The 24,929-nt window shown below is 34.9% G+C and overlaps 3 protein-coding genes across 5 annotated transcripts in view; 1 reads left to right on the top strand and 2 right to left on the bottom strand.

Annotated features, from left to right (window-relative positions):
- The first annotated feature begins 731 nt into the window (after window positions 1–731).
- Window positions 732–6,877, top strand: tdo2a (tryptophan 2,3-dioxygenase a). The gene is made up of 12 exons (XM_019069441.2): window positions 732–864; window positions 1,053–1,155; window positions 1,476–1,566; window positions 1,982–2,052; window positions 3,097–3,224; window positions 3,496–3,682; window positions 3,919–4,026; window positions 4,107–4,218; window positions 4,308–4,365; window positions 5,883–5,962; window positions 6,145–6,235; window positions 6,425–6,877. The coding sequence occupies exons 1-12, from the start codon at window positions 830–832 to the stop codon at window positions 6,579–6,581; spliced, it is 1,221 nt and encodes a 406-aa protein (XP_018924986.2). The 5' UTR covers window positions 732–829; the 3' UTR covers window positions 6,582–6,877.
- Window positions 6,878–13,517, bottom strand: ctso (cathepsin O). The gene is made up of 8 exons (XM_042738285.1): window positions 13,252–13,517; window positions 12,699–12,807; window positions 12,475–12,614; window positions 12,168–12,335; window positions 10,785–10,906; window positions 8,795–8,958; window positions 8,292–8,384; window positions 6,878–7,972 (listed from the first exon to the last, which is right to left on the bottom strand). Exons 1-8 carry the CDS (start codon window positions 13,411–13,413, stop codon window positions 7,938–7,940), a joined length of 993 nt encoding a protein of 330 aa, XP_042594219.1. The 5' UTR covers window positions 13,414–13,517; the 3' UTR covers window positions 6,878–7,937.
- A 1,394-nt stretch (window positions 13,518–14,911) lies between these two features.
- Window positions 14,912–24,929, bottom strand: part of rnf130 (ring finger protein 130) — a 43,421-nt gene continuing 33,403 nt past the window's right edge. For 2 of the 3 annotated variants that reach the window (XM_042738284.1, XM_042738282.1), the window contains exons 7-10: window positions 21,626–21,722; window positions 20,450–20,654; window positions 18,312–18,405; window positions 17,256–17,904 (exon numbers count right to left, since the gene is read on the bottom strand). In XM_042738284.1, coding sequence (XP_042594218.1) covers window positions 17,889–17,904; window positions 18,312–18,405; window positions 20,450–20,654; window positions 21,626–21,722 — 412 coding nt within the window. In that variant the 3' untranslated portion in view covers window positions 17,256–17,888. Of the gene's footprint in view, window positions 16,089–17,255; window positions 17,905–18,311; window positions 18,406–20,449; window positions 20,655–21,625; window positions 21,723–24,929 lie in introns of those variants that run through there. The other variant, XM_042738283.1, reaches the window with a different exon arrangement.

Raw genomic sequence — 24,929 nt, 5'->3', positions numbered from 1 at the left:
ACATAATACTAAAGTAAAGGCCAGCTCACACCAAAAAACAAAAGTAAACCGATAACTATATAGATAACTATAAAGATTAAGTTTTTAGATTACTATAAAGATAAAGATATTTTGGGTTACATACCTGTTTAATGATAGTGAGAGTGACTTGTGTTTTTAAATTCTCCCGCTCATGATAGCAGGATGGATTCTGATTGGCTGTCAGTATTTTTATCGTTCATCAACAGGAAAAAAAAAAAGTTCTAAATTAATTCCAACGATATTTTTTCTCTGTGCCTTTATTGTTATAGTTGTGGTGTGGACTCTGCTATTCTTTAATATTGAGAACGATATATCTTTATCGTTATCTTTATAGTTGAAAGTTTTTAGTTTTGATTTTAATTTGTAGATATTTTGTGTTAATGATTATATTGGAGTATACTGGTATGTCAAATTGTTCTATAAATGTAAAATCTGTAAAAAAGACTGTTCAGTTGAAATAAGGAGTAATTCAGTCATTTTTAATGGGAGTAAATACAGGAACGCTGTTGACTGCCTAGGTAACGTATATCTGAACCCTCTGACATGATCCCATACGTTCAGTTTATGTACAAAAGCCCTGCTCGTAATGTTATGAAGTCAAAGTTCTGTTTCAATTTGCCTGTTTCAGTTCGATTTCACCAAAGATAAGAAAAAGACAAAGTACAACATTGAACATGGACAGAAGGGAGGTGGGGTAGATCTAGAGGCGATTGGTCAGTCAGCATGGGGGCAAACGTTATAAAACGTCTCAACATCCTTGAGATGTGCCTTTTTTGAATCCGGCTTGTCTCATATTTACATTTCAGCCATGAGTGGATGTCCTTATTTTCAGAAGAAATTTGTGTATGTATATTTCAAGCTTTCAACATATTTAGATAATTGAGATTATATAAGGATACTCTCAAAGCCACAATTCTTCCTTAAATGTAGAAGATCATGTTTCTGCCATATCTGAAATCAGAAGACAAAACTACACTGAGTGTTGCACACAAAATGTGTATTTGCTGTTGATGCATTTGATGAAAATACAGGTCAAGCAGTAAGCAGCATCTGAAAGAAGATGAGAATGATGATTCTCAGACTGGAGTTAATAAGGCCAGCAAAGGAGGTCTCATGTACGGTGACTATCTGCAGGTAAACTATACATTAGCTCATGCTTATTAATGATATTTGTATACATTTTTAATAAGCATAAAGCATAGCTTCTCCTAAAATAGTTCATGATTAATTGGCGGGCAGCCCTGGAATCTAAAGTTTATTATAAAGGTCTGTATGTTCGGAACACAATGTGATTCTTCCTTAGTTGCCAAATTAATTAACACTGGAAAATGCATGCATTTCAGATTTTAATGGCAAAGAGTGAACTACTTAGTTTTATGTTCTAATTTAAAAATGGTAATTTCAGACTTTTTTGGCTTGCTTTCCATGAAACAAAAATGCTCTCTCATCCCCAGCTGGATAAAATAGTGACATCTCAGGTGCTTCAAAGTGAGCTGAAGGGAAACAAGATCCATGACGAACATCTGTTCATCGTCACACATCAAGGTGAGCCAAACAAATGCTAAACAGCCTTCGGGCAAATCAGTCTTAGCCACTCTCCAATGAACGCTCCCAAAACACGACAGGCAAAGAATGCTCATTTCCCCGTTTATAAAGCTGAATGTTGAAAAGTTTCACTGCAGACAAAAACAGGCAAGACTAACTCAAAAACTCAACGTATAGCTGAATGTAACCTGTGTTCTATATCTGATTTAACAACAATCATCATCTACCACAGCAGTAAATCCAGCATTACTCAAACTCATGCACATAATACTGTACGTACATAAATACATGCTGAAATGTAATGCCTTTCATAACCTTGGAGTTCAGTGGCAGTACCTCAGTATATTTACCTTGAAATGTAATGACTTTTCACATGTAACCTGAAGAAATGATTAACTCATTGCTTGTATTGCAGCATATGAACTGTGGTTTAAACAAGTTCTGTGGGAGTTGGACTCAGTGAGAGAAATCTTCACCAGTGGACATGTGAGTAGCCTCAAACATGAAGACTTGTGAACAGCTGTAGTTATCAGATTTAGCTCCCTAAATTGAATGGGCCTGCTTTTAATCAATGTAACACGATTAAGATTTAATAAGTCACCTATTAAAAATTTGTTAAAGACCATTTTTAATGAGAATATTACATCTAATGAAGGTTCAAGCTGACAGGGCACAAAGAAGAGATTAGTGAGAGATGATGAATGATTTTCATAAATATCTGTAAATAAAACACCAATTCAGACAGAACCAGGGCAATTATTTGAATGTTATTATCTTTTCTTTAGTGCTATTCTGCATTAGAATTCAAAAGAAAGGTTGATAGGATTTTTGTAAGAAGTCTCTTATGTTTAAGCTGTAATCTTGTGAGATATAATTAAAAAATTAAAATAATTGTTTTTTATTTTTAATATATTTTTAATTGCAATTTATTTCTTTGATGGTAAATCTGAATTTCCAGCAGTCATTGCTCCGGTCTTCAGTGTTAATCATTGTAATATGCTAAATTTATGCAGAAACATTTATTATAATTATGAACAACATTGAAAACAGTTGGGCTTCTTAATATTACTGTGAAAACAGTGATACTTTTTTCAGGATTCTTTGATGAATAGAAAGTTCAAAAGAATGGTAATTATTTGAAATAAAAATATTTTTAACCTTGTAAATGTCATTATTTTGTCATTGTTGAATACAATTATTAATATATTTTTTAAAAAATTGTGTTTTTTATTATTACTTCACATTATATAAGGATATTTGAGATTCTTGTCAAAGTGCCACATATGCATGCTTCTAAACCTAATAAAATATTCAGTTCATTTATTGTTTGGGGGCTTTCAGGACAAAGATGAACAGCCCAAACCTTCAGTTTTCTGATGTGCATAGTTCAGTTCAAAGAAAGGATGTGCAGTGCAGCATGAGGCTGCCACCTTCAGTCTACTTTAAGATACTTCTCTAGTTAATGTCATGTGTCAGGGACATTATAAACACTGCTGAAAATAAATCAAAATGTACTTCAAATTTCCCCAGGTACGTGACGAACGAAACATGCTCAAAGTCAACACTCGCATCCACAGGATTGTGATGATATTCAGATTGTTGCTGGACCAGTTTGCTGTTCTGGAAACCATGACTGCCTTAGACTTCTATGACTTCAGGTAAGGTGTATATATTTCTCATTATTTAGATTTTTTTTTTCTCACTGCCAAACAATTACTGAAAACAAGTATTACATTTCCTGGATAACAGCATTGTTTGGGCAAACTTGCTGTTGGAAATGTGCTAACACTCAAGAGACGGGAGATAGCTAACTCAGTAAATAAGCATTAGATGGCACTAATTTGTTAAATCAAAATCAATGGCAGTGTTTAGCATAATTGCATTTAGCTCGATTGATCTGCGTTTTTTTTTTTTTTTTTTGGGGCACAGGGAATATCTCTCACCTGCTTCGGGCTTCCAGAGTCTGCAGTTTCGACTGTTGGAAAACAAGATTGGGGTCCCACACAACCAGAGGGTCCCCTACAACAGAAGGCATTACCGGGACAATTTCCGTGACCGGGAAAGTGAGCTGCTCCTCCATTCAGAGCAGGAGCCCACGCTGCTGCAGTTAGTGGAGGTAAACCTGAGGGAAATGACATTATAAGATGAAATATTAGCTGTGAAGTCATGAATACTGTATTAATCAATGAAATTCAGCACGAGAACCATAACTTACTGAATTTCATTGCAGGTTATTGGTATTCAGAGAGGAATAGGTTATGTAGCCAATTTATATATCAAGTCAGGATTCATCTAACAGACCTGCTGCAACCTGCTGATTAACATTTCTCATAAGCAATCAATACTTTTCAGCAATGGCTGGAGAGAACGCCCGGCTTGGAGGAAGATGGCTTTAATTTTTGGGGGAAACTGGAAACTAATATTTTTGAGGGGTTCAGGAGAGAGAAGGAAAAAATAGAGGTATGTGGAGGATCCCTGGATAATTCTGTGCAATGCTCACGTCTAAGTTGTAAGTGACAACTCTTGTTTCCTCTTAATAGCAAAAAACAGACTCCGAGATGAAAGAGGAGATGATGGCCGAGCTCATTAAGCGGAGAGACATTTTCTTATCGCTCTTTGATGAGAAAAGACATGATCACTTAGTAAGCACAGGTCAGCAAAGCTCTCGAGATGCTGCAGAGATACAATGTCAAGTGACACATCCTCTAGCGGGTACAAGTGAATATCTTCTGTCTGTGCAGGTCAGAGGAGGCTGTCCTATAAAGCACTGCAAGGAGCACTGATGATCTACTTCTACAGGTATATCTTTCTGCAGGATGACCAGCTAATCTAATCACAAAATCAGTTAAAAGATGCTATTATATGACTCTTGTGCTCAACAAGGCTTCATTAAAATAAAAAATAATATAAAAATAGAGATAATAGTAATGTTAGTAATATTTTTACAATTTTAAATTACTGTTTTCTATTTAAATATATTTTAAAATATTATTTATTTCTGTGAAGGCAAAGCCAACATTCATTTCTCCAGTCTTCAGTGTCATGATTCCTTCAGAAATCATTCTGATATTCTGATTTGGTCTTCAAGAAACATGTCTTATTATCAGTTGTGAAATAATTTTCAGGGTTCTTTGATGAAAGTTCAAAAGAACATCATTTTCATGCTGTAGAAATCTTTTGTAACAATATACATGTTTTAACGGTCACTTTCAACCGATTTAAAGTGCCGCTATTATGGGTAATGAAAGGTTTATATTTTGGTTTTGGGAGTCCCCAACAACAGGTTGGCATGCATGCAAGGTCAAAAAACACTTTTATTGTCTTATAATAGTCATTTGTTTATTATTATTATTACCTTATTTGCTCAACGACTCCCAAATGATTCATTTAACGATTCATTTTCCCAAACCCCTTCTTTGCGTGCCTAATCTGCGGTGATTGGTATCATTTTCATTATATTATGCCTGTAATGCCTGATAAAGCAGCGTTTGTGAACGCAGTGCTGCTTTGTGTACAGCGTTACTGGGGAAACCGATATTTTTACAGCTCTAAAAGCAGCACCTAGTGGCAAAGAATGAATTTGCATTTTCATTCAGACCAACTCGAAAAGACCAACAAGTGGGCGGGCAGTATGCTAATATTTTAGGTTGACTTCAACATGAAACGGCTTGGGATTCGTTTTAAAAACGACTCTTTCTTTTGAGAGACAGTAACTTATACACAGTGCACTTTCAGATTTAAAACTTTGCAGGATGTTTTCATTCACTTAGAGCTGTGTAACACACTGAATGAAAGGTCATTTTCAAAAATCCACGATAAAGGCACTTTAAAGAATTTTTTGCTGAATAAAATAATTAAGAATAGTAGTGTATATCAACTTTTAATGCATTAGGTATACCAACATTGAACAATCGTTTACAATTAACGATATATATAATGTGCTAAAAAATATAGAACTGTATGAGAAATTAACATTAACCAAGAAAAATAAATATTGTAAAAGCATTGTTCATTGTTAGTTCATGTTATTGGTATTGGTGTTAAAAAACTTACATATTTGAAAACCAAAAAAAAGTTAAATTTGACTCTCTGGTCTGAAAGATACTACAAAACATACCTTAATATTTATAAATATACTTTTAAAATCAGATGTAATATGGTACTTCTTGATATATGTCATGGTACTGAATGATACTTGCCATTTATTTACTATTTACATGATACTTCACTTAAAAGAATACCATGGTACTTTTCCTGAATATGTTTTCTGATAGCTCATACTGTATGTAACTCAACTTATCGCTATCTGCTCTCAGGGAGGAGCCTCGATTTCAGGTTCCTTTCCAGCTCCTGACATCTCTGATGGACATCGACACCCTCATGACAAAATGGAGATGTATGTGACACCACTGAAAGCATAAAGCATCCGAACAAATAAACCTGACCTAAAACACCCTGCGGGGCAAAGCCTGTTAGGAGTGTCAACACTGAATAAAAGAGAACTAAAGATTTTCTTTTGCATATCAATAATGGTTTTATTTTACTTCCTGCATAATTTATACCAGAATTTCCCCTTAGACAACCATGTGTGTATGGTGCACAGAATGATTGGCAGTAAAGACGGCACAGGTGGCTCATCAGGCTATCAGTACCTGCGCTCCACTGTCAGGTAGGCCAAATAATCTGGGACAAATCCAGTCTTCAGATGAAACACTCTGCATCTGTGGAATTATTCATGTGAAACACAATGCTGCAAATGAGATGTGAATTGGCAGCAATGTGCAATTCTTCTTCTAAACACGAACCACTTAAAAACAAGACCGGGATGTATTGATAAGCCTTATGTATCTTTTGCCAGTGATCGCTATAAGGTGTTTGTGGATCTGTTTAACCTGGCCACCTTCCTGGTTCCGAGGGAGTGGGTTCCCAAGCTGGACCCGAGTGAGCACACCTTCCTGTACATGGCTGAATGCTGTGACAGCTCCTACTGCAGCAGCAGCGATGACTCAGACTAAACAGATGGAGGGACGAGGAAAGGATGGACAGCGTTTGCAGAGTACAGAAAAAAAAAAAAAAAGCTTACCATCACCAAGATTTGTCACCAAAAACTTTTTAATTTTAAACGACAGAATGACAGGCTACAAAGCTGTGTTGATTTTACATTAGTTCTAGATTATGAATTGAAAAGAGTGTCAACAAAATATCTACATCAGTAAAACTGTTGATGCACTTGTGTATATACTGTCAATATAATATTTTAACATGTAATAAACTGATTTCTATTTTGTAAATAAAATACACACATACAGTATAGAGAAACTTCTTGTTTATTTGAAAAAAAAAAAGAGTCAATGTTTTTTGTCAAAATGTAAACTTGGATAGAATAGTTTATATTTACATTTATTACACGCTTTTGTCCAAAGTGACTTACAAATGAGAACAATAAAACCAATCAAAATCAACAAAAGAGCAATGATATGCAAGTGCTATCAGTCTCACTTAGCTTAATGCAGTACATGTAGCAAGGTTTTTTTTAAATCATATAATAAAAAACTAATAAAAAAAGATAGAGCAAGCTAGTGTTAGAGGCCTTTTTTGCTTTTGTTAATTGTATAATCCAAAAAAGAAATCAAATAGATAGAAAACAAAAAGATAAGAAAGGCTAGTGTTAGTTTCTTTCTTTTTAAAGAAAACAAGCTGTTAGTAAATTAATAGAGTGCAAATCTAAAAGAGGCATGCTTTTTTAAAGAATATAATTAGAATAGAGAGTGCTAGAGTTAGATTTATACATAGAGTTATATACTAAATTTCAGATTATTTTTAAAATGCATTAGCAAATGCAAAAAAGTACACTTTGTAGTTAAAAATGTTTATAAAAGCAGAAATATTTAAATATCTGGTACATACTGTAGTAATAAGCACTTTTTCTTTAAAAACTCTTCAGGCCTGTAATTAGTATTCACATATAATTATATTTTCACATTTTTGCAGATGAGTTCACTTGTGTCCTATATCAGTGCAATGTCACAATACAAAACGTTGTGCACTTGTATTCACTATCAGTGTTTTCTATAGATTAAAACATCCTTATGGACAGATCTAGCTGGTGTGTGTTGTATAACTAAAATAGAATCTGGCTCTGACTGCGATTATTTTGGGCTACAGTTGCTGGGATTAGGAATGTGGTGTATTAGCTCAAATAGCAGCGTACTTGCTTTGCATTCGAGAGGCAATAGGATTTGTTATCCGCACCCCCGTGAGAATTTTTGCAATTCTCATCAGCTACACCGGAGGATTTCCGTCTTGAGAGTGATATTTTAAAATGTCGATCTGCCATGGTCTTTTCACGGAAGTACAAAGATTATTGACAATTACACAAAAACAGCAGCAACGTTGTCCGCAATGCCTGGGAAAAGAGAAAGAGTGGCTGTTGATTGTCATCTGACATTGCATAGAGTCATTCAAAGCAACTGACAAGCAAGGTCACAACTTCAAAATAACCTCGCTACATCATTTCTAAATCATCTGATATGAATTTAAAGATGATCAACTAAGCATTTATGATTAGATTTTTACATTATAAACAGTATTGACTGTTTGCCAACGTCCAAACATTTCATGAATATTTATGAACACACACAATGCCTCACAGCAGCATTGCGTGCATCACTGTGACTGTCAACAAGGTAAAAAAGCATTAAAAGTGGGTCACTATATAAACTTACCACACATGTCATTCCCTATTTTTATGTAAGCATATCCATTGTCACCCCATGAGGTCCCCCATGAATTGCGTACTATCCAATACGGCACTTCACCTGTGACAAAATATGAAGACACATCATTGAAAATATACCCCAGATGGGAAATGATTAATAACAAGTCATTCTAGATAGTATAATGGTATGAAATGATTAATAAATCTCGCAGTAACAGTTTTGGCATGACACAAAGCATCAATTTTTCTACTTTACCCTGAAAGTACCTAATTTAAACCTAGTAAACAAACAAGAGAAAACAAATCATCGCAGAGGATAAATGCTGCGGACAGCTTGCTGATTATAGTGCAGACACATCAGGATGTTGGCGCACAGCCAGTGTTTGCCAGTGTCGGCTCAATTCTGTGCCCTTGACAGGACGTAATCCGTGAAGGCCAGCGCTCTGAACCTTTATATGCTCTGAGGCACAAGTAAAGAGTGTTTAACCGCCCATGTCTGTGTGTGTGTACCTGTGGTATCATAACCGGTGATCAGAACGGCATGGTTGGCATTGTGGCTGGAGCAGTGGTGCTGAATGATGCCACCCAGGTAATCCTGCCAGCTGATGGCATCCACAATGACAACAAGAGGCCCTGACTCCACCAGCACACTCATCATCACCTCCTCCTGTCCACTACAACAACATACAGCTGAAGTCAAATGATTAACTACACCTTGCAGAATCTTCAAAATGTTAATTTTACCAAAATAAGAGGGATCATACAAAATGCATGTTATTGTTTATTTAGTACTGACCTGAATAAGATTCACATAAAAGATGTTTAGTCCACAAGATAAAGTAATAGTTGAATTTATAAAACTGACCCCGTTCAAAAGTTTAGATACCCTTGATTCTTTATACTGTGTTGTTACCTGAATGATCCACAGTTGTGTTTTTTTGTTGTTGTTGTTTGTCCTGAACAGTTAAACTGCCTGCTGTTCTTCAGAAAAATCCTTCAGGTCCCACAAATTCTTTGGTTTTTCCAGCATTTTTGTATATTTGACCCCCTTTCCAACAATGACTGTATGATTTTGAGATGCATCTTTTCACACTGAGGACAACTGAGGGACTCATATGCAACTATTACAGAAGGTTTAAATGCTCACTGATGCTCCAGAAAGAAAAACCAAGCATTAAGTGCCTTTTGAACAGAGAAAGAATACTTTTGAAAAGAATGAAGATGTGCATTTTTCTTATTTTACCTAAATATCATGTTTTGTCATTTAGTACTGCCCTTCAGAAGATACATACATGTTTTCCAGGAGACAAAATAAGTTAAATTTAGTCTGATCTTCAAATTCAAAATGTTCTCATACGAGTCCCTCAGTTGTCCTCAGTGTGAAAAGATGGATCTCAAAATCATACAGTCATTGTTGGAAAAGGGTTCTAATGCACAAAAATGCTGGAAGAACAGCAGTAAGTTTAACTGTTCAGGACAAACAAGGGACTCATGAACAACTATCACTAAGCAAAAAATAAATAAAAAAATGCTGGAAGATAAGAAGTAGGTTTGGATGTTTAGGGTATCATGAAAATATATAGCTAAGCAAAAAATACTTGTGGACTGTATGCAAACGTCTTTTATGTGGAATACATTATCCAGGTCAGTACGAACTAAACATTAACATGAATTATGTATGATCCCTCTTATTTTGGTAAAATAATTAAAATTCTGCAGATTCGGCAAGGTGTCTGTAAACTTTTGACTTCAACTGTAACAATCCCATGGGACTCTGCACACTTTACTTAGATTTACTCAGTTGATTACTAGTTCATTTCCAAATTGAACACAAAAATACTGCACAATTTAAAATAATTGTTTTCTATTTAAACATATTTTCAACTGTAATTTATTCCTGTGATGGTAAAGCTGAATTTTCAGCATCATTACTCCAGTCTTTAGAGTCACATCATTCAGAAATCATCCTAATATGCTGATTGGGTGTTCAAGAAACATTTTTTTAAATATTATTATTATCAACATTGAAAGCAGTTGTGGTGTTTAATATTTTTGTGGAAACTGTGAAACAGCTTTCATGATTTTAAGATTAATAGGAAGTTTAAAAGTCTTTTGAAACCAAACCATGCAAACCGGCTCGCTGGTTGACCTAGTTGGTTAAGACAAAAACTGTCTCGTCACGATAAGAACACTACGTAAGACACAGAGTGACAGCTGGTACAAATGTAAGACAACGAAGCACAGGTCAGAAGTGTTTGGTTTGGTATTTGACCGGTGGTACGAGCTCTGTGAGTGTACAGTCAGTGGCCGTTCAGCACCTGACCCTGAGTTGCAAACAGAGTTGACAAGAACAGATGAGTAAACATAAAACATTGGCCCACATCCCGACAAACTTCAACCTTGAATTTTAATAGTACATGAGGTCTGCACTGCACTTAATGCAATGGCACAGCTGACTGTTGATGTAAAGCTCAAGCCATCTGCATGCTACATCTATTACCTGAAGTCATACGCTGAGTAATTCCTCACTGCCACTCCAGCGTGAGACTGAGGAAAGTACTGGCAGATCCCAGCCTGGTCTTTGAAGGGATACTCCGCCTCATTCACCAACTTCAGTTTGGTCTGAGAAACGATACACAAAACCGGATATGTGAATGTGCCAATAATGGAATATCTGGGATGATAAACACCTTTAATCAGCAGCTTGTAGCTGGAACAGACCAATTATTATTATTTATTTTTTTTTACTTTCAAGTTTTAACCCTCGCAAAACTGCTGCAGCTAGCTAATTAATTAACACCCTTAACTAAAATACTAATTAAAAAGCTTCAAAAAAAAAAAAGTATCATTTAAAAGCTTAGAATGTGCACTTCACAGCACAGATCACAGATCTGACCAACATAATTACTGCTTTTAATCAGCAGTATGTAAGAATGTAAGATTCAAAATGTCTTGTTTGCAAATTTAAGAAATATAAAAATAAGGATAATAGGATAAAAATAACAACCTGTACAAAATTTGTTGGACAACCGTTTAAAGGTTTGGGGTCTGTAAGATTTTTTAAATAAATAATTGAAGTAAAAACTGTAATATTGTGAAATTTAATATTGTGAATTTAAAATAAATGGTTTCTATTTTAATAATAATAATAATAATAATAATAATAATAATAGTATGTGAACCTGGAGCACAAAACCAGTCATAAGTAGCACGGGTATATTTGTAGCAATAGCCAACAATACATTTTATGGGTCAAAATTATCGATTTTTCTTTTATGCCAAAAATCATTAGGATATTAAGTAAAGATCATGTTCCATGAAGATATTTTCTAAATTTCCTATCGTAAATATCTAAAAACTTTTCGAGTAGTAATATGCATTGCTAAAGACTTCATTTGGACAACTTTTTTTCAAATAGTTTTATCTCATATAGTCCGATCCTAACAAACCATACATCGATGGAAAGCTTATTTATTCAGCTTTTTTTCAGCAGATGATGTATAAATCTAAAAAAAAAAAGCTGACCCTTATGACTGGTTTTGTGGTCCAGGGTCTCACACACACACACATACATACATATACATATATATATATACACACACACACACACACATACATACATATACATATATATATATACACACACACACACACATATATGCGCAGCCATTTCTCTTGTCTCAGTGTTAATCCTTCAGAATCTAATATACCGATTTGGTGCTCAATAAACACTTCTAATTATTATCATTGTTGAAAACATTTTTGGACAGGTGTATACAGACCATCAAAATGCATGGTTGTGATTCCATTATCAATATCAATAAACATGATTTAATCTTCCAGTTGTATCATCACAAGAAAAAGAGAAAGAAGATGACAGCACCTGTGCCAACCAATCCAGAGCTCCAACAGGAGATCCGCCATTACAGCCCTCGTTTTCATATGAGCAGTCTATAACCTGCTGCACACTGAGCTGCTGCAGCTTTCCTCCATCTTTAGCAGATACCGTTTCAATGGCCTCCACCACACTGAAGGCCCAGCATCCTCCACACTACACGAAAAACAAGAAGAAATGCAGAGTAAACCTGTCTATTACACACAGTAAGAAAAAGAAAAGTCATATGTCTTGAGTTTTTACATGAGTGGAAAAAGATGACATGTAAACCCTAGTCTTAATATCAACACCATACCGACTCCTGGTTCCGGACTGGTCCGACAATTCCATGGTCCCTCCAATCAAACTTGGGTGGATAATTAATCTTAACTTTAATTCCAGTCCCAGAGGGGTCAAACTTTGGAGCCGTCTCAGTCCGGGCTGTGAGATATCGCTCTGAAAAAAAAAAAAAAAGACATGTTAGATGACATCATACAAAGTGCATTCATCTGTAAGAATCCATAACCTGCATATCATCACCTTTGAATTGCTGTGGAGATAAGTCCGAGAACTGGTTGATGCCGTAATGGGCAGACTGGTTTGATCTCTTCAGTACTGAATTCAGAAAGGCTTGTCTCTCGAGTGAGTTCTACAATCAGACAAAGCAAGACATGACCACAGACACCTTGAGCAACAGGTGAGATGCTAATCAAGAGGAAATGTGTCACATCACATGACAGAAACTAATGGCATTGCCTACATTTTATTTATTTTTAAAAATATGTTCCGTAAAACTCATATTTCATATTGAGACAAGTAGTAGCTGTAGATTTACCTTATGGTTTTAATATTTAGATGCATTAAAATCAGCTAGTTATTGTCTGCCTCTCAAAACTAAGTTACCTAACTAGACAGCATTTCTAGGCATCCAAGGCGCATTAAACTGTATTTGTGTGATCTCATCTATGACGCCTAGGGTCTACTTAGGCAGTTCACTATGTTTTAAAACACAGACTTATCAGAGTTCTTATGATTCTTATTTAATACTGTAGTTTGTGGGATATTCATGTTAATACACTAAATGTAACGTTACCTGGAGATTAATCCGTCTCTGCTCATTGTTTTCATGTCCTCGCTGAAACGTCTTCAGTCGGTCTCCGTCCGTCAGATTTTTCCTTATTAGTTCGACGCTGTTGGATCCCGTGAGCAGTTCATGGTAAATTATCAAAACAACTAATGTTAAAGTAAACGCCATTTAAATAGAGTTATTACTAAACGTTTAGTTAATCGTTCTGTACACTTGAACAACTTTCATTTCTGCTTTCGGCCTATCAGAGCGCTCTATCGCCCTCTCGCGGCGGATGAACATTACTGGAGGCAAACAGACTCTTCAAATGTGAAAATAAAGCATAAATCACAGACGAAAAGGTTATACACACTAAACTGAATTAAATTAAATTAATACAATAGCGTCTAATTACATTCGAAAGCAACCATTTTTCCCTTAGGCTTTCCAAGAAGCTAAAGATCACACTCAATGGTGCCCGTGTGTTACTCGGTTCCCTGCTGAAAAAACAAAACAACAGAAACCATCACAGAAATTTTAATGCTTTCCACTACAAACACCATTACACACAATCCAAACAATCAATTTTTAACCATTAAAACCATTCAAAAATGGTCTTTTGTGGTATGTTTTGGGACATATTCCATTAGGATTTAGTTGTTTTAACAATAGAAGGTGAAAAATTACCAATGGAGACCAACAGACACCATTACAGTTTCCATTAAAACCAGTAAAACCATTACAAGTTCTGTGATGGTTTCTATTGTTGGTTTGTTTTTTCAGCTGGGTTATTACAAAAGTACAAATAAAAACAATAATAATAAACTACATCTATTACACTTCCTGTTTAATTTTTTTGTTTAATTGTGAAGCTGCTTATAATTATATTCAATAGTAATCGTTATAATAATTTAGTTACATTTAATATAAGGAGTGATGCTTTTTTTTGGCTGTCCCATTTTCACCAGCTCTACTATATATGAAAATATTTATTCACGTAATAATAATGATAATAATAAATATACTAATAATAAAGATAATAAAATGTTTAAATCAGTATTTAATCATATTTAATTATGTTTCACTTTATAATAATCTAATTTGCTCTTTTGTTCAGGGTGGAACAAATTTATTCTATTGAACTCCAAAATTATTTTTGATTATGTTTTGTTTTATAATAATCTAATTTGCTCTTTTGTTCAGGGTGGAACTAAAAATAAAACTAGCTTTTCATTAATTGAAATCAAACTGAAATAAAATGAAATATAAACACTGGATTACATTTTAAACGAATATTAGAAATGTAAATGAAAACTGATATAAAATGCATAAAATAAAATTTAGATTATTATGAATTTAAATGAAATATGATATATGGTTTATATAATAAAATAAAAAGTTGAAAGTCAAAAAAGTACTAAAAATTAATAAAAAAATATATATATATATATATATATATATATATATACAGAAGAACCGCCTGCTTGTTTTAAATCAGCAATTTGGGAAAGTTTCAGGTTCTAGAGTTGCTGCATTACAATCATTTCCCAAAATGTAATTTTTGTGGATTTTTTTTAAATTTTCAAAATACTACAAAATACTAATTACTTTAATAGATACTAATATAACACTGATTTGTGTTATTTGTGTTGATTTTAAACCTCACCCAAAGAAAGCAAGCAGTACAGGCAATTATGACAAGTTTAATGCCGAGGCAGTATGTAACATAGGTAGCACATATCATGACCCACATAAAGCAGAGCCTTTACTCACCGAGTGTCTCAGAGTAGAGCTTCAGCCCTGTCCTGACTGCAACCACATACGACCGAAAACAAAACTGATCTCTGAGGGTAGGCCAGCACGGCCACAATGCCATCCCCCAAAAACTGGTTACGAAAACGAGAACGCAAAAGAGACAGACACTCTTGTGCATGGACAAAATCCAGGAAAGACAAACTGTGCTAAGAGGCCACTTGAGAGAGAGAGAGAGATATATATGAATTATTATATGCAAATACTGTATATATTCATATATATTAGGTCCCCTTGCTTGGAACTGATTAGTATTCGCTGTAGGTATTCCATAGGATTTTCTTTAAATACATGTTTAAAACATTTTCCTTCTATGTACAGAGAAATTTCTACAAGGAAGTAACGGTGATTTGTCGAGGAGTTTCGAGTGCTAACGGGCCAGCACTAAACGTGAAGCTGCAGCCTTTCAGCAGATGAAGGACGAGTTCATTTGCATCTTGTTTAGCTACAAAAGCAGAGATAAAAAGCAGACAGCTCTTCTATAAAGGCTCAGTTTCCGATCCTGCTTTCACGCCTGTCCACGAGAGAAGAGCTTTAACAATCTGGAACAATATTAAGCATGGGAACTTAAAAACGGTCAGCAAATTACATACACGAGACAACAGTTGACACAATATTTGTGGCTAACCGAGGAGATCAGAGAAATGAACTAAGAGGTACTTCCCACAGCCGTCTGTGAAAAGATGTCTTTTCAAATAGTCTTTCAAAAAGTAAGAGAAAAAGTAAGTGTAAGGAGGCTGATGATGGTGCAATAGTCCAATCACGTCTACTTGAGGCGACCGATCGCTCTGAAGATCATTCTACAGTGGTAGAGTTTATCACTAGAGTCAGTGTGCTCACTGTCAATGCTCCATTTCACACTCATAAAGGTTGTTCCCCACAGTCTGGGGTCGGGGAGAGGATGATGGAGGAATGGGCTGGAGGTGGAGGAGGTGCGTGTCCTCAGGATTTGTTGTCGTCGTACATGTCCAGCGACGCCTGAATGTCTGGAAGCTCCATCTCACAGACCACGCTGCGCGGAGACACAGAATTACGGTTGAAGAAATGACCACCTGAAAACAGACAAACCACAAAAATGATGGGATCAGATTAAGACATTGGTAATAATACTCTGTTTTGTGTACAACAGGGTGATAGAAGAAGATGAGATAGATAGATGAAAGAAGGAATGATTCTTCTCAATGTTAATAAAATATTCAAGATGCGGCTCCTGCTGACTGAAAAGATTTATTTGCCTCCTCCATAAAGGTTGTGCTCAAATCTGACATTTCATCTCAGCACAAAATCAATGTTGGTCGGTTTCGTGTAATCAGCACTTATTATGTCCTTGACACCAGACCAATTAATCACCATCAAGCTTCTCAGCGGAAATCAGATTTTTTATATAAGTGTTTGGGTGTTTTGTGAATATACAGCTCCCTGATTTAACCCTCATGTTGTCATTTTTACCTGAAAATGCTAATTAAGGTCATTAGACTAAAATGTACTGAATTTGCTCACACAGGGCATAACAACTTCCCAAAACCTTTATCATTATTTATGTACTTTTTACCCATTTTAATTAAGGTCATTAGACTAAAATGTACTGAATTTGCTCACACAGGGTACTTCCCATATATACCTTATATTATATATATTTTAGATAGAGAATTTTTTTTTTTTTTTTTGTACTCTCAAAAACTAAGATGTGTAAGTACAGATCAGGGAGGCCAATGGCCAATCAGTTCCAAAAAGAAAATTAAAACTGACCTTTGCTAATCGAAAGAAAACAATTTGACAAAAAGACTGAATCCAAGATTTGGTGATCATACAAATACTGAATTGTGTGAATTGCAGACTGTTGAGACAAATATGTGGATGTGCTGCTCCATATAATCAGCTTTATTTAAAACAATTTCATAATACACAAGATGTACGTAAAAAATAATGTAACCCACAGGTGGGTAATTAATATAATTAATATAAAAAAATTATAAAATAAATATGCTGGATATTTTATTCTCATTTTATTGTAATATGTGATATAGACTCAAAGACAGCAGCCTAATAATGTCTATTACATAATAATACAGAAAATATACTTAACTCCATCAAGTAATCCTTCATTAGCTTGTTCATGTGGGGTTTTTTAATTTCAAACTAAACTCTGCTGGAGCCGAATAGACCTGACCTTACACAATCCCTATCCCACTGCATTAAATGTTAGGCTGATACAAAACACAATCTGTCCTCATAGATTTATTACAGTATTTTTAGTGCTCTTGGCTTGACTTACTGTAAGGTACTACTGAATTAAACTGTAGCGCTACAATATGCCACAGTAAATCAATATTGTATGTCCAGTAGATTTGTGACATGATGGATGTTGCTGGTCTGAGAGTGAAAATTAGATTCAGGAGTCTCATCATGGAAAACAAGAGACACAGAAGCAACAAAACAGTTTCAAGGAATACAATTAGTACTAGTAACTACTAATTTGCTAAAAAGCACAACAACGATTTTTGCACAAAGCAATTTTAATACACACAAATGTCTTTAAAAAAAATATATTCACTTAATCAAAGACAAACCAAAGGATTTGAAATAAAATATACAAATGTAAAAGACACTTACGCAAAACACTATGAATCTAAAATGAAACTAAAAAGGGCTTTTTTAATACAGCAATTGAGTAAAACAAGCAGTTCATCAGCTATATCATCCAGTGAAAAGCTCTGAATGTGCAAGAGGTGAAAGTTAACTCTAATAACACTACAAATGCATGTGTCTGAAATGGACTTGAATTGTAATCGGCAACTTTATTTTTCAGGATGCATTTCTGTTTTAGAAATGAGGACGCCACAAAAATATCTTCATTCCAACTTCAGTCTGCAAAAGACAAAAATAAAGAAAAAAACATTTAACAAGCACTGATGTGAGGCACATGGAATTAATAGAAAACTACTTTAGATGTGGGCACAAAGTTTTTAACAAATAAAATCTAAATGGAAATATAAAAAAATACTAATTAAAACTAATAGTATCTTAATAATACTAAAGTAACACTGCTTTGTTATATATAAAATCTAAATAAACTTTTTTTTATAAATTTTAACTAAACTAATTTAAAGATTCTACAGCCCTTACAGCTGCATAATACTGACACTTTATATTCACTTGTGGAAAAGTAGTACATTAATGTAGTAGCACACTAATTGTTAAGTTGTGAAATTATAGTATTTTTATGTGACTATTTTGAAATATTGTGATGTGATGTATTTATTTATTGTACTCACTCATAGGTGGGGGCGCTGGCAGTGGCTCTGATGATCATGTAGCAAAGTGTGAGAGCAGAGAGGACGCCGAAGCTGGCAACAATAAACCACTCTTCTGTTAACAGAGTAAAAGGGGGAGGGGTCATTTTCTGTTGAGGGCGGGGCCATGGTATCATCTCGACAGAGAGCCGAAGAGAAGAGGAAACTGGCGACAGGTGGAGGCGTGAAGAAAAGAGGAATACTTCTCTAATCCATGGAACAAGGATAGGCAAGCGATGATCGTTAACAAGACAGATCAAACACGAGAGCGAAACTGAACGTAGCACATTCAGAGCACATGACACTTAGGGCTGGTTTAGCCATACATTTACAAAGCAGAGAGGGTTTTGCATCTGTTAGAAAGACCATGTCATTAGAAAATGCATCAGAAAGTATTCCACATATTTTTTTTTTAAAAGTGATTTTTTAATCTGTAAAATTCTTTCTGTAAAATTCTTTAAAAAAAAAAAAGAGAGAGACCACTACGATTTCAGAAACAACCAATAACCTTCTTTAAAACCATATATAAATTGCAGAGCTGTTCAAGCAGATACACCTGCTTGGGGTTCTTTAATATAATTAATCACTGCAATACAAACGCAGACCAACAGGAGGGGTTAAAATTGCTGAACATAATATTTTAAAGACATAGCACCAGGACAAATGGCTGGTAAATAATAAATTATCCCACAAATGTGTAATTACCTTACATCTGTTTCTGCAACAAAGGTATGTAGTTCCTTGAGCATTTACTTATTTTACTTGCATGCAGTTTTCTGTTCTTTAGTTTAGTTTCACTGCACTTAACATGTGAGCTACTGCTCTGCATAACCTCATTAAAAATGCTGGCACAACCTAAACAATAAAATAACTTCAGAAAGAAAGCAAATAAGTGGGTGTAAAAAAAATAAATAAAATAAAATAAAACTCTGTTGAAACCCTCTGATAAGGTGGTATGCATTTTGTCTGAAATCTTTCTTAATGTACCTTACACTTTTTAAGATGCAAGAGAAGATAAGAGGGAAAGAAATAATATGGAATATGAAGGGTAAATATGATATACATATATTTTGTTTTTGATGAAGGTGTAAGGTTGTTACTATAGGTGGCTTGCTTGTGTAGCAAAACAATCAAATTTAAAAATATGCCAATATTAATTTTCAAATAATATTTAGCAACACATGGCATGGAATGTACATTTCAATCACTTTACATATAGCAACCACAACGACAGATTTAAGAGATAAAAAGGGGAAAACAGCAGTGGCTGATAGAAAAAAAAGTGCATTTTATTAGCCATTATGTCAAATAGAAAATGCAACTATCATTTTAAAAATATGTAAAACAGAGATTAAAACAAAATGCTTAAAAACTATTTTCAAATTAAAAAAGAAAAAAAAAAGAATACAAGATAAAATAGTATTTTTTTTTTATAAAAATAAAATACAGGAGAAAAAAAATAAAAATGAATAAAATAGGCCCAATTAAGACAAAAGGAAATTTCGTTGTTAATTTTTAAATTTTTTTTGATTTTTTTTTTTTTTATATATATATGTGAATTTTTATTATTAAAAATGTAAACGTTAATATTAGTTTAAGTTGTCATTATCACAAAATAACACCTACAATGTGATCATCCCGAAGGTGTTTATTTTATGATAATGACTGGCTGAATGTACATTATCCCATTTATTATACAATTATATATATTACATAGAATTTTTTCTTTATTTTCATATGTCAGAAAAGAGAGACAAAAGAGTGCCATGACACACACGCAGTGACATAAGAAGTCTAGTACAAAATATTTATTGCAGTAAAGGGCAAGACACACTGCTGTGGAGCACAGACACCTGCTGACATCACTGAGCTCAGCCTCAGCAGCACACAGATGTCCCTGAACAACAGGTGGAGCGATGCAGTCAGTGCACTAAAGTAAGGAAAGCTTACCCCCTGCTGGGGAGGAAATGAAGGAGAAGGTGGGACAGAGGTGAGCAAACTTAAAGATGAAGTGTGTGATGTTTGCAATACAGTTTGGTGATGCAGAAATGACACACTTCACCTATAAGAAGATTTAGAATAAGAGAGACAAAATAAAAGATAATAAGCCCCGCTCTTACTAGTGACAGCAATGTTGATCTCTCCGGAGCGAGGAATGAGTTCTTCGTCAGAGGGAAGCTGGGAGGAACTGGAGTGGCGTAGAGGCTCCAGACTGATGCTGGTCTCAGAGGACAAGTCCACCAGCGCTGTCCTCTGGCTGGAAGTCTGACTGCGGGACATCCGATCCATGTCAAAAGCCATGTTGTCCATGCAGGGCAGGTTGGGCTGTAAGTACATTAAATTACTTGATTTATTAACATAAATATGATTTGATGCAAATATAATTACATAACATGAAAAATTCTATGAAATGACTGAAGTGACCACCAGAGGGAGCTACTGGATCATAAATCCTACACCTCTCACTGCAAAAACAAGATTACAGGCCAAATTACTTTATATCATTCTGTTGCAACCAGCAACACATATTCATTTTGCCATTTTTTTTACAGTAATGTGTTTACATGCTCAGATCTGTAATAATTCAGACAATCCATCCCATGTAAACTGCAGGAATTGATGTTATTTTCAAGAACATAAATCATTATAAAATCATAACAAGAACAAATCAAATAAGAGCCTTAGGAATGTCACAACCTGCTGCCCTCCGAGATCAATGTGTCTGTTGTTTTTGTAATAAATGTAAGTCAGTGTGTGTTCACATAGCTGTACTTTGGGGAAAATTATTCCCAGAATATAACTATACAGTAAATGTGACAAAACATTTCTTCAGGGACGTCTGTAATAATAATAATAATATAAAATAAAACAAAAATATTATACAGAGTGAATCATTTTCTAGAAATGCAGGTTTTCTTTACAGGGGTGGTTGTTTAGATAGGTCTATAGTAATTAGAATTATCTTAACATAATTACTTATTAATTATTAGTTATTTAAATAATAAATCATTAATATTTAAACAATGTGTTTGTGGTCCTGGTATTGCCTATATTATGGGGACCAGTAAATTTTGACCTTGTGGGAACATTTTTTGGTCCCCAATTGTTTAGTTAATTTTTACCTTGTGGGAACATTTTTGGGTTTTTTTTTTTTTTTTTGAAAATCTAAAACAGCAGAAAGTTTTGTGTGCAATGTGTACAGTATAAAACCCATTATCCAACACCTGTGTGTGTATGTGTATGTGTGTGTGTGTGTGTGTGTGTGTGTGTGTGTGTGTGTGTGTGTGTGAGCTCACCATAACTCCCAGAGCTTTGAGGATGTTGAGTTTACACATTGGACAGGTGCAGTGCTCATTTAGCCATGGATCCACACACATTTTATGGAAGACGTGCCTGAATATAAAGAAAAACATTTTTTTAGCCATAAATAAAGCACTTATGCATGTTATAATCATCGGTTTATTTTGTGTATATTTAAAGTGTTATACATTTGGTTGCAACACCATATTATTGAAATGTTTCCATTATAACGATGTAAGACCATGAGATGCAGCATCAAGCCTTTGATATCACCATACATCGATACATATTTGAAACTGCTCTAAGAACACTAGTGCAAGAATGACATTACATGTAAAAGCACATTACACATTTATATTACATCCAGAGAGAGGAGAGAGTGAGATTGGAAGATTAAAAGCAAGAAGCTGGTGGACTTCAAAGGAGCAGCATGAGCTTTCACAGAGAGCTTTTGAGTCTCATTCTCCTCCTCCTGCTCATATCCGGCTGCCGCACAATCTGAGCTGTGTTTACTCCAGGAAAGACCCTGGGCTCTCGGTAGCGGAAACCCTGTTCATGAGGCAGATTCTCAGGACAAGACAGCCATTGAGACTCATGCTAGAGACAAGGCAGCCATTGTGGCTCTGAAGATTGTGAAGAATCTTTATCACTGCATCATAGAGCTGGGAAATTTACATAATGTATTTTGGTAAATGCACACAAAGTTTTGAAACAACTCATTACAATGGACTGTTAAAGAAGTGCATCAAGCTAAGTCTAACACTATTTTTGAGTCTTTAGGAAACGTTATGAATCTTAAAATATGCATCATAGTTTCCACAATAATATTAAGCAGCACAGCTGTTTTCAACATTGATAATAACAAATGGTTCTTGAGCATCAAATCGTCATATTAGAATGATTTCTGAAGGATCGTGTGACACTGAAGACTGGAGTAATGGCTGCTGAAAATTCAGCTTTGTCATCACAGGAATAGATTACATATTGAAATATATTAAAATATAAAACAGCTATTTTAAATTGTAATAATATTTCAATATTTCTGTTTGTTCTATAGTTCTGATCAAATCAGTGCAGCCTTGGTGAGCATAAAAGGCTTTCAAAAATATATTACCAATTCAAAAATCAATGCAAATATATTCAATATATCACTCATCCCTACTGCATTCACCCCAGCAGCCTCAAACACAGCAAAAGGGGGCCCAAAACCACATTTTAAAACCCCTCAATTGAGTATGCTAGTTATATCAGTATTACATAAGTTCCCAAAGGAATAAAGGCAGGCTCCTCAGCTAAGAAGTGTTTCGAGAAAGATTTTAATACAACCTGAACAGAACTACTGCGCAACAGAGTTTGTGGAATACAGCTGCAGCAATGCATTTCAGAGGGTTTATCTAAGGATGCTAAATAATGCTAAGTGCCAATGACAGTGTGATTTATGGGTGCTTAAAGGACGTATGCTTCTGGAATGATCCAGTACTGAAGCAACATGAAGACAAACTCCAACAAAGCTTTATTTGCTTGGATGGAGAACATATGATGAATTAATGATGAGGGTGCTTATAACACAAAGGATACATAGAGATGCATACCACCTAAATAAGATACACCAGCTCTGTGTGTGGACCCACTCTTCATGATCTGTATTATATAACAATAACCATAGCACATGCATATTTAAATACAAATTTCAGTCCACCATGACACAAAACATTAAGTCATATCCATGAAATGAAGGGCACACCCCTAAGTAAGTTAAAGCGAAGCTAATGCACAGGGACGTAAATTGAATGGCCATGGCTAGGTCAAGTGTGCTGCCATTACTTGAGTTATTGAGTGCTATGAGTTATTGATTGTGGCTGGAGATGCTTAAGCTTAAGAGAGCAGAGATACTCACCTTAAGAAGAGATAACCATAAGATAAGAACAGATGACAACCATCTCCACACACACACACACACTAAAAAGTTTAGGGTCTTTACTCTTCAGTGTCTTCTTCAGTGTCACATGATCAATCAGAAATCATTCTAATATGCTGATTTGTGCTCAAGAAATATTTCTTATTATTATCAAGGCAGAAAACAGTTGCTTAATGCTGCTTGATATTTTTGTGGAAACTGTGACACTTTTTTAAGGATTCTGTGATTAATAGAACAGCATATAATTGAAATACATTTTAATTAGCTTTATAGCTAACTCTGCCACAACACTGTTGTTGTGCGTTGTCCCTGTACAAATAAACGAAATAAATAAAAAAATAAAAATAAAAAAAAACCTGTATGACAACTCTATGGGTAGGGCCGTTTCTATTCCAGCATGACAGTAAACCATGCACAAAGCAAGTTCCATAGAAAAAGTTTGGAAGAACTTGCCTAGTCAAACCTTAAACCCCTATTGAACACCTTTGGGATGAATTGCAATCGGTTATGAATCATTCAACGTCACTGCCTGTCCTTATAAAGGTCATGCATTTGCATTATGTATTTAAACCTTTTTTTTTTTTTCAGTATGCTTCCTTCTTTTAATTGAACACCTTTTTGCAGATCCCTCAGAGCTAAACTAGCTGTGATTATCTAATACCAAACAGTAAATATCATAAATATCTAACCTTCTTATTGTAATCAACAATAATGAGGAATTGCTAGGAAGCACTGGTATCTTAAAGACCCCATGAAATCAAAGATAAGTGTCTGTTTTCTTTCCTGTGTTGACATCAAATTTTCGAACAGGAAGTTACAGCAGCCAATATTTTTAATGTCCAAAATTTTTAATAGCCAATGGGCTCTCGTTTATATATTTTGTCACATTTTTGGGAGTATGTTACATATACATGGCCCGTTGAATTTGAATTTCATGAGGTCTACAATGCTTGGTACTTTAAGACCTCCTGTATGGTCATCCAACTGTTTCTCACGATGACGGACAGATTCAGACTGGTTTGTTGCTGGTTGCTAGCGGCTGTCTGAGGCAGCACAGGCTGCAGCTCATGAGTGTGTTATTTGATCTGACTGGAGTGAAGCAGTGATTCAGCCGTAAGCAGAGAACAATGCAATTAACCAGGCTCTGGATTAGTGCTTCATTGCTGCTGTACAGTTATAGAGACTGAGAGAGGGACGAAAGAGATAATAAGGATAGAGCGTGAGTGGGTGTGGATGAAAAGAGAAAAAATATCAATGCTAGTAGATATCATGGAGAGATGACTAATATACTGTACTAGAGATAGTTCACCAATTTGTATTTATTTTTCATTTTTCAAATCATTTATGTGTTTCAAACCTGTATGACTGACTTTCTAGCATCA

The sequence above is a fragment of the Cyprinus carpio genome, chromosome B14 (assembly GCF_018340385.1).
Source record: "Cyprinus carpio isolate SPL01 chromosome B14, ASM1834038v1, whole genome shotgun sequence".
Classification (NCBI taxonomy): Eukaryota; Metazoa; Chordata; class Actinopteri; order Cypriniformes; family Cyprinidae; genus Cyprinus; species Cyprinus carpio.
Note: the sequence above shows the minus strand (reverse complement) of the source record. Positions and strands in the feature narration are given on the sequence as shown.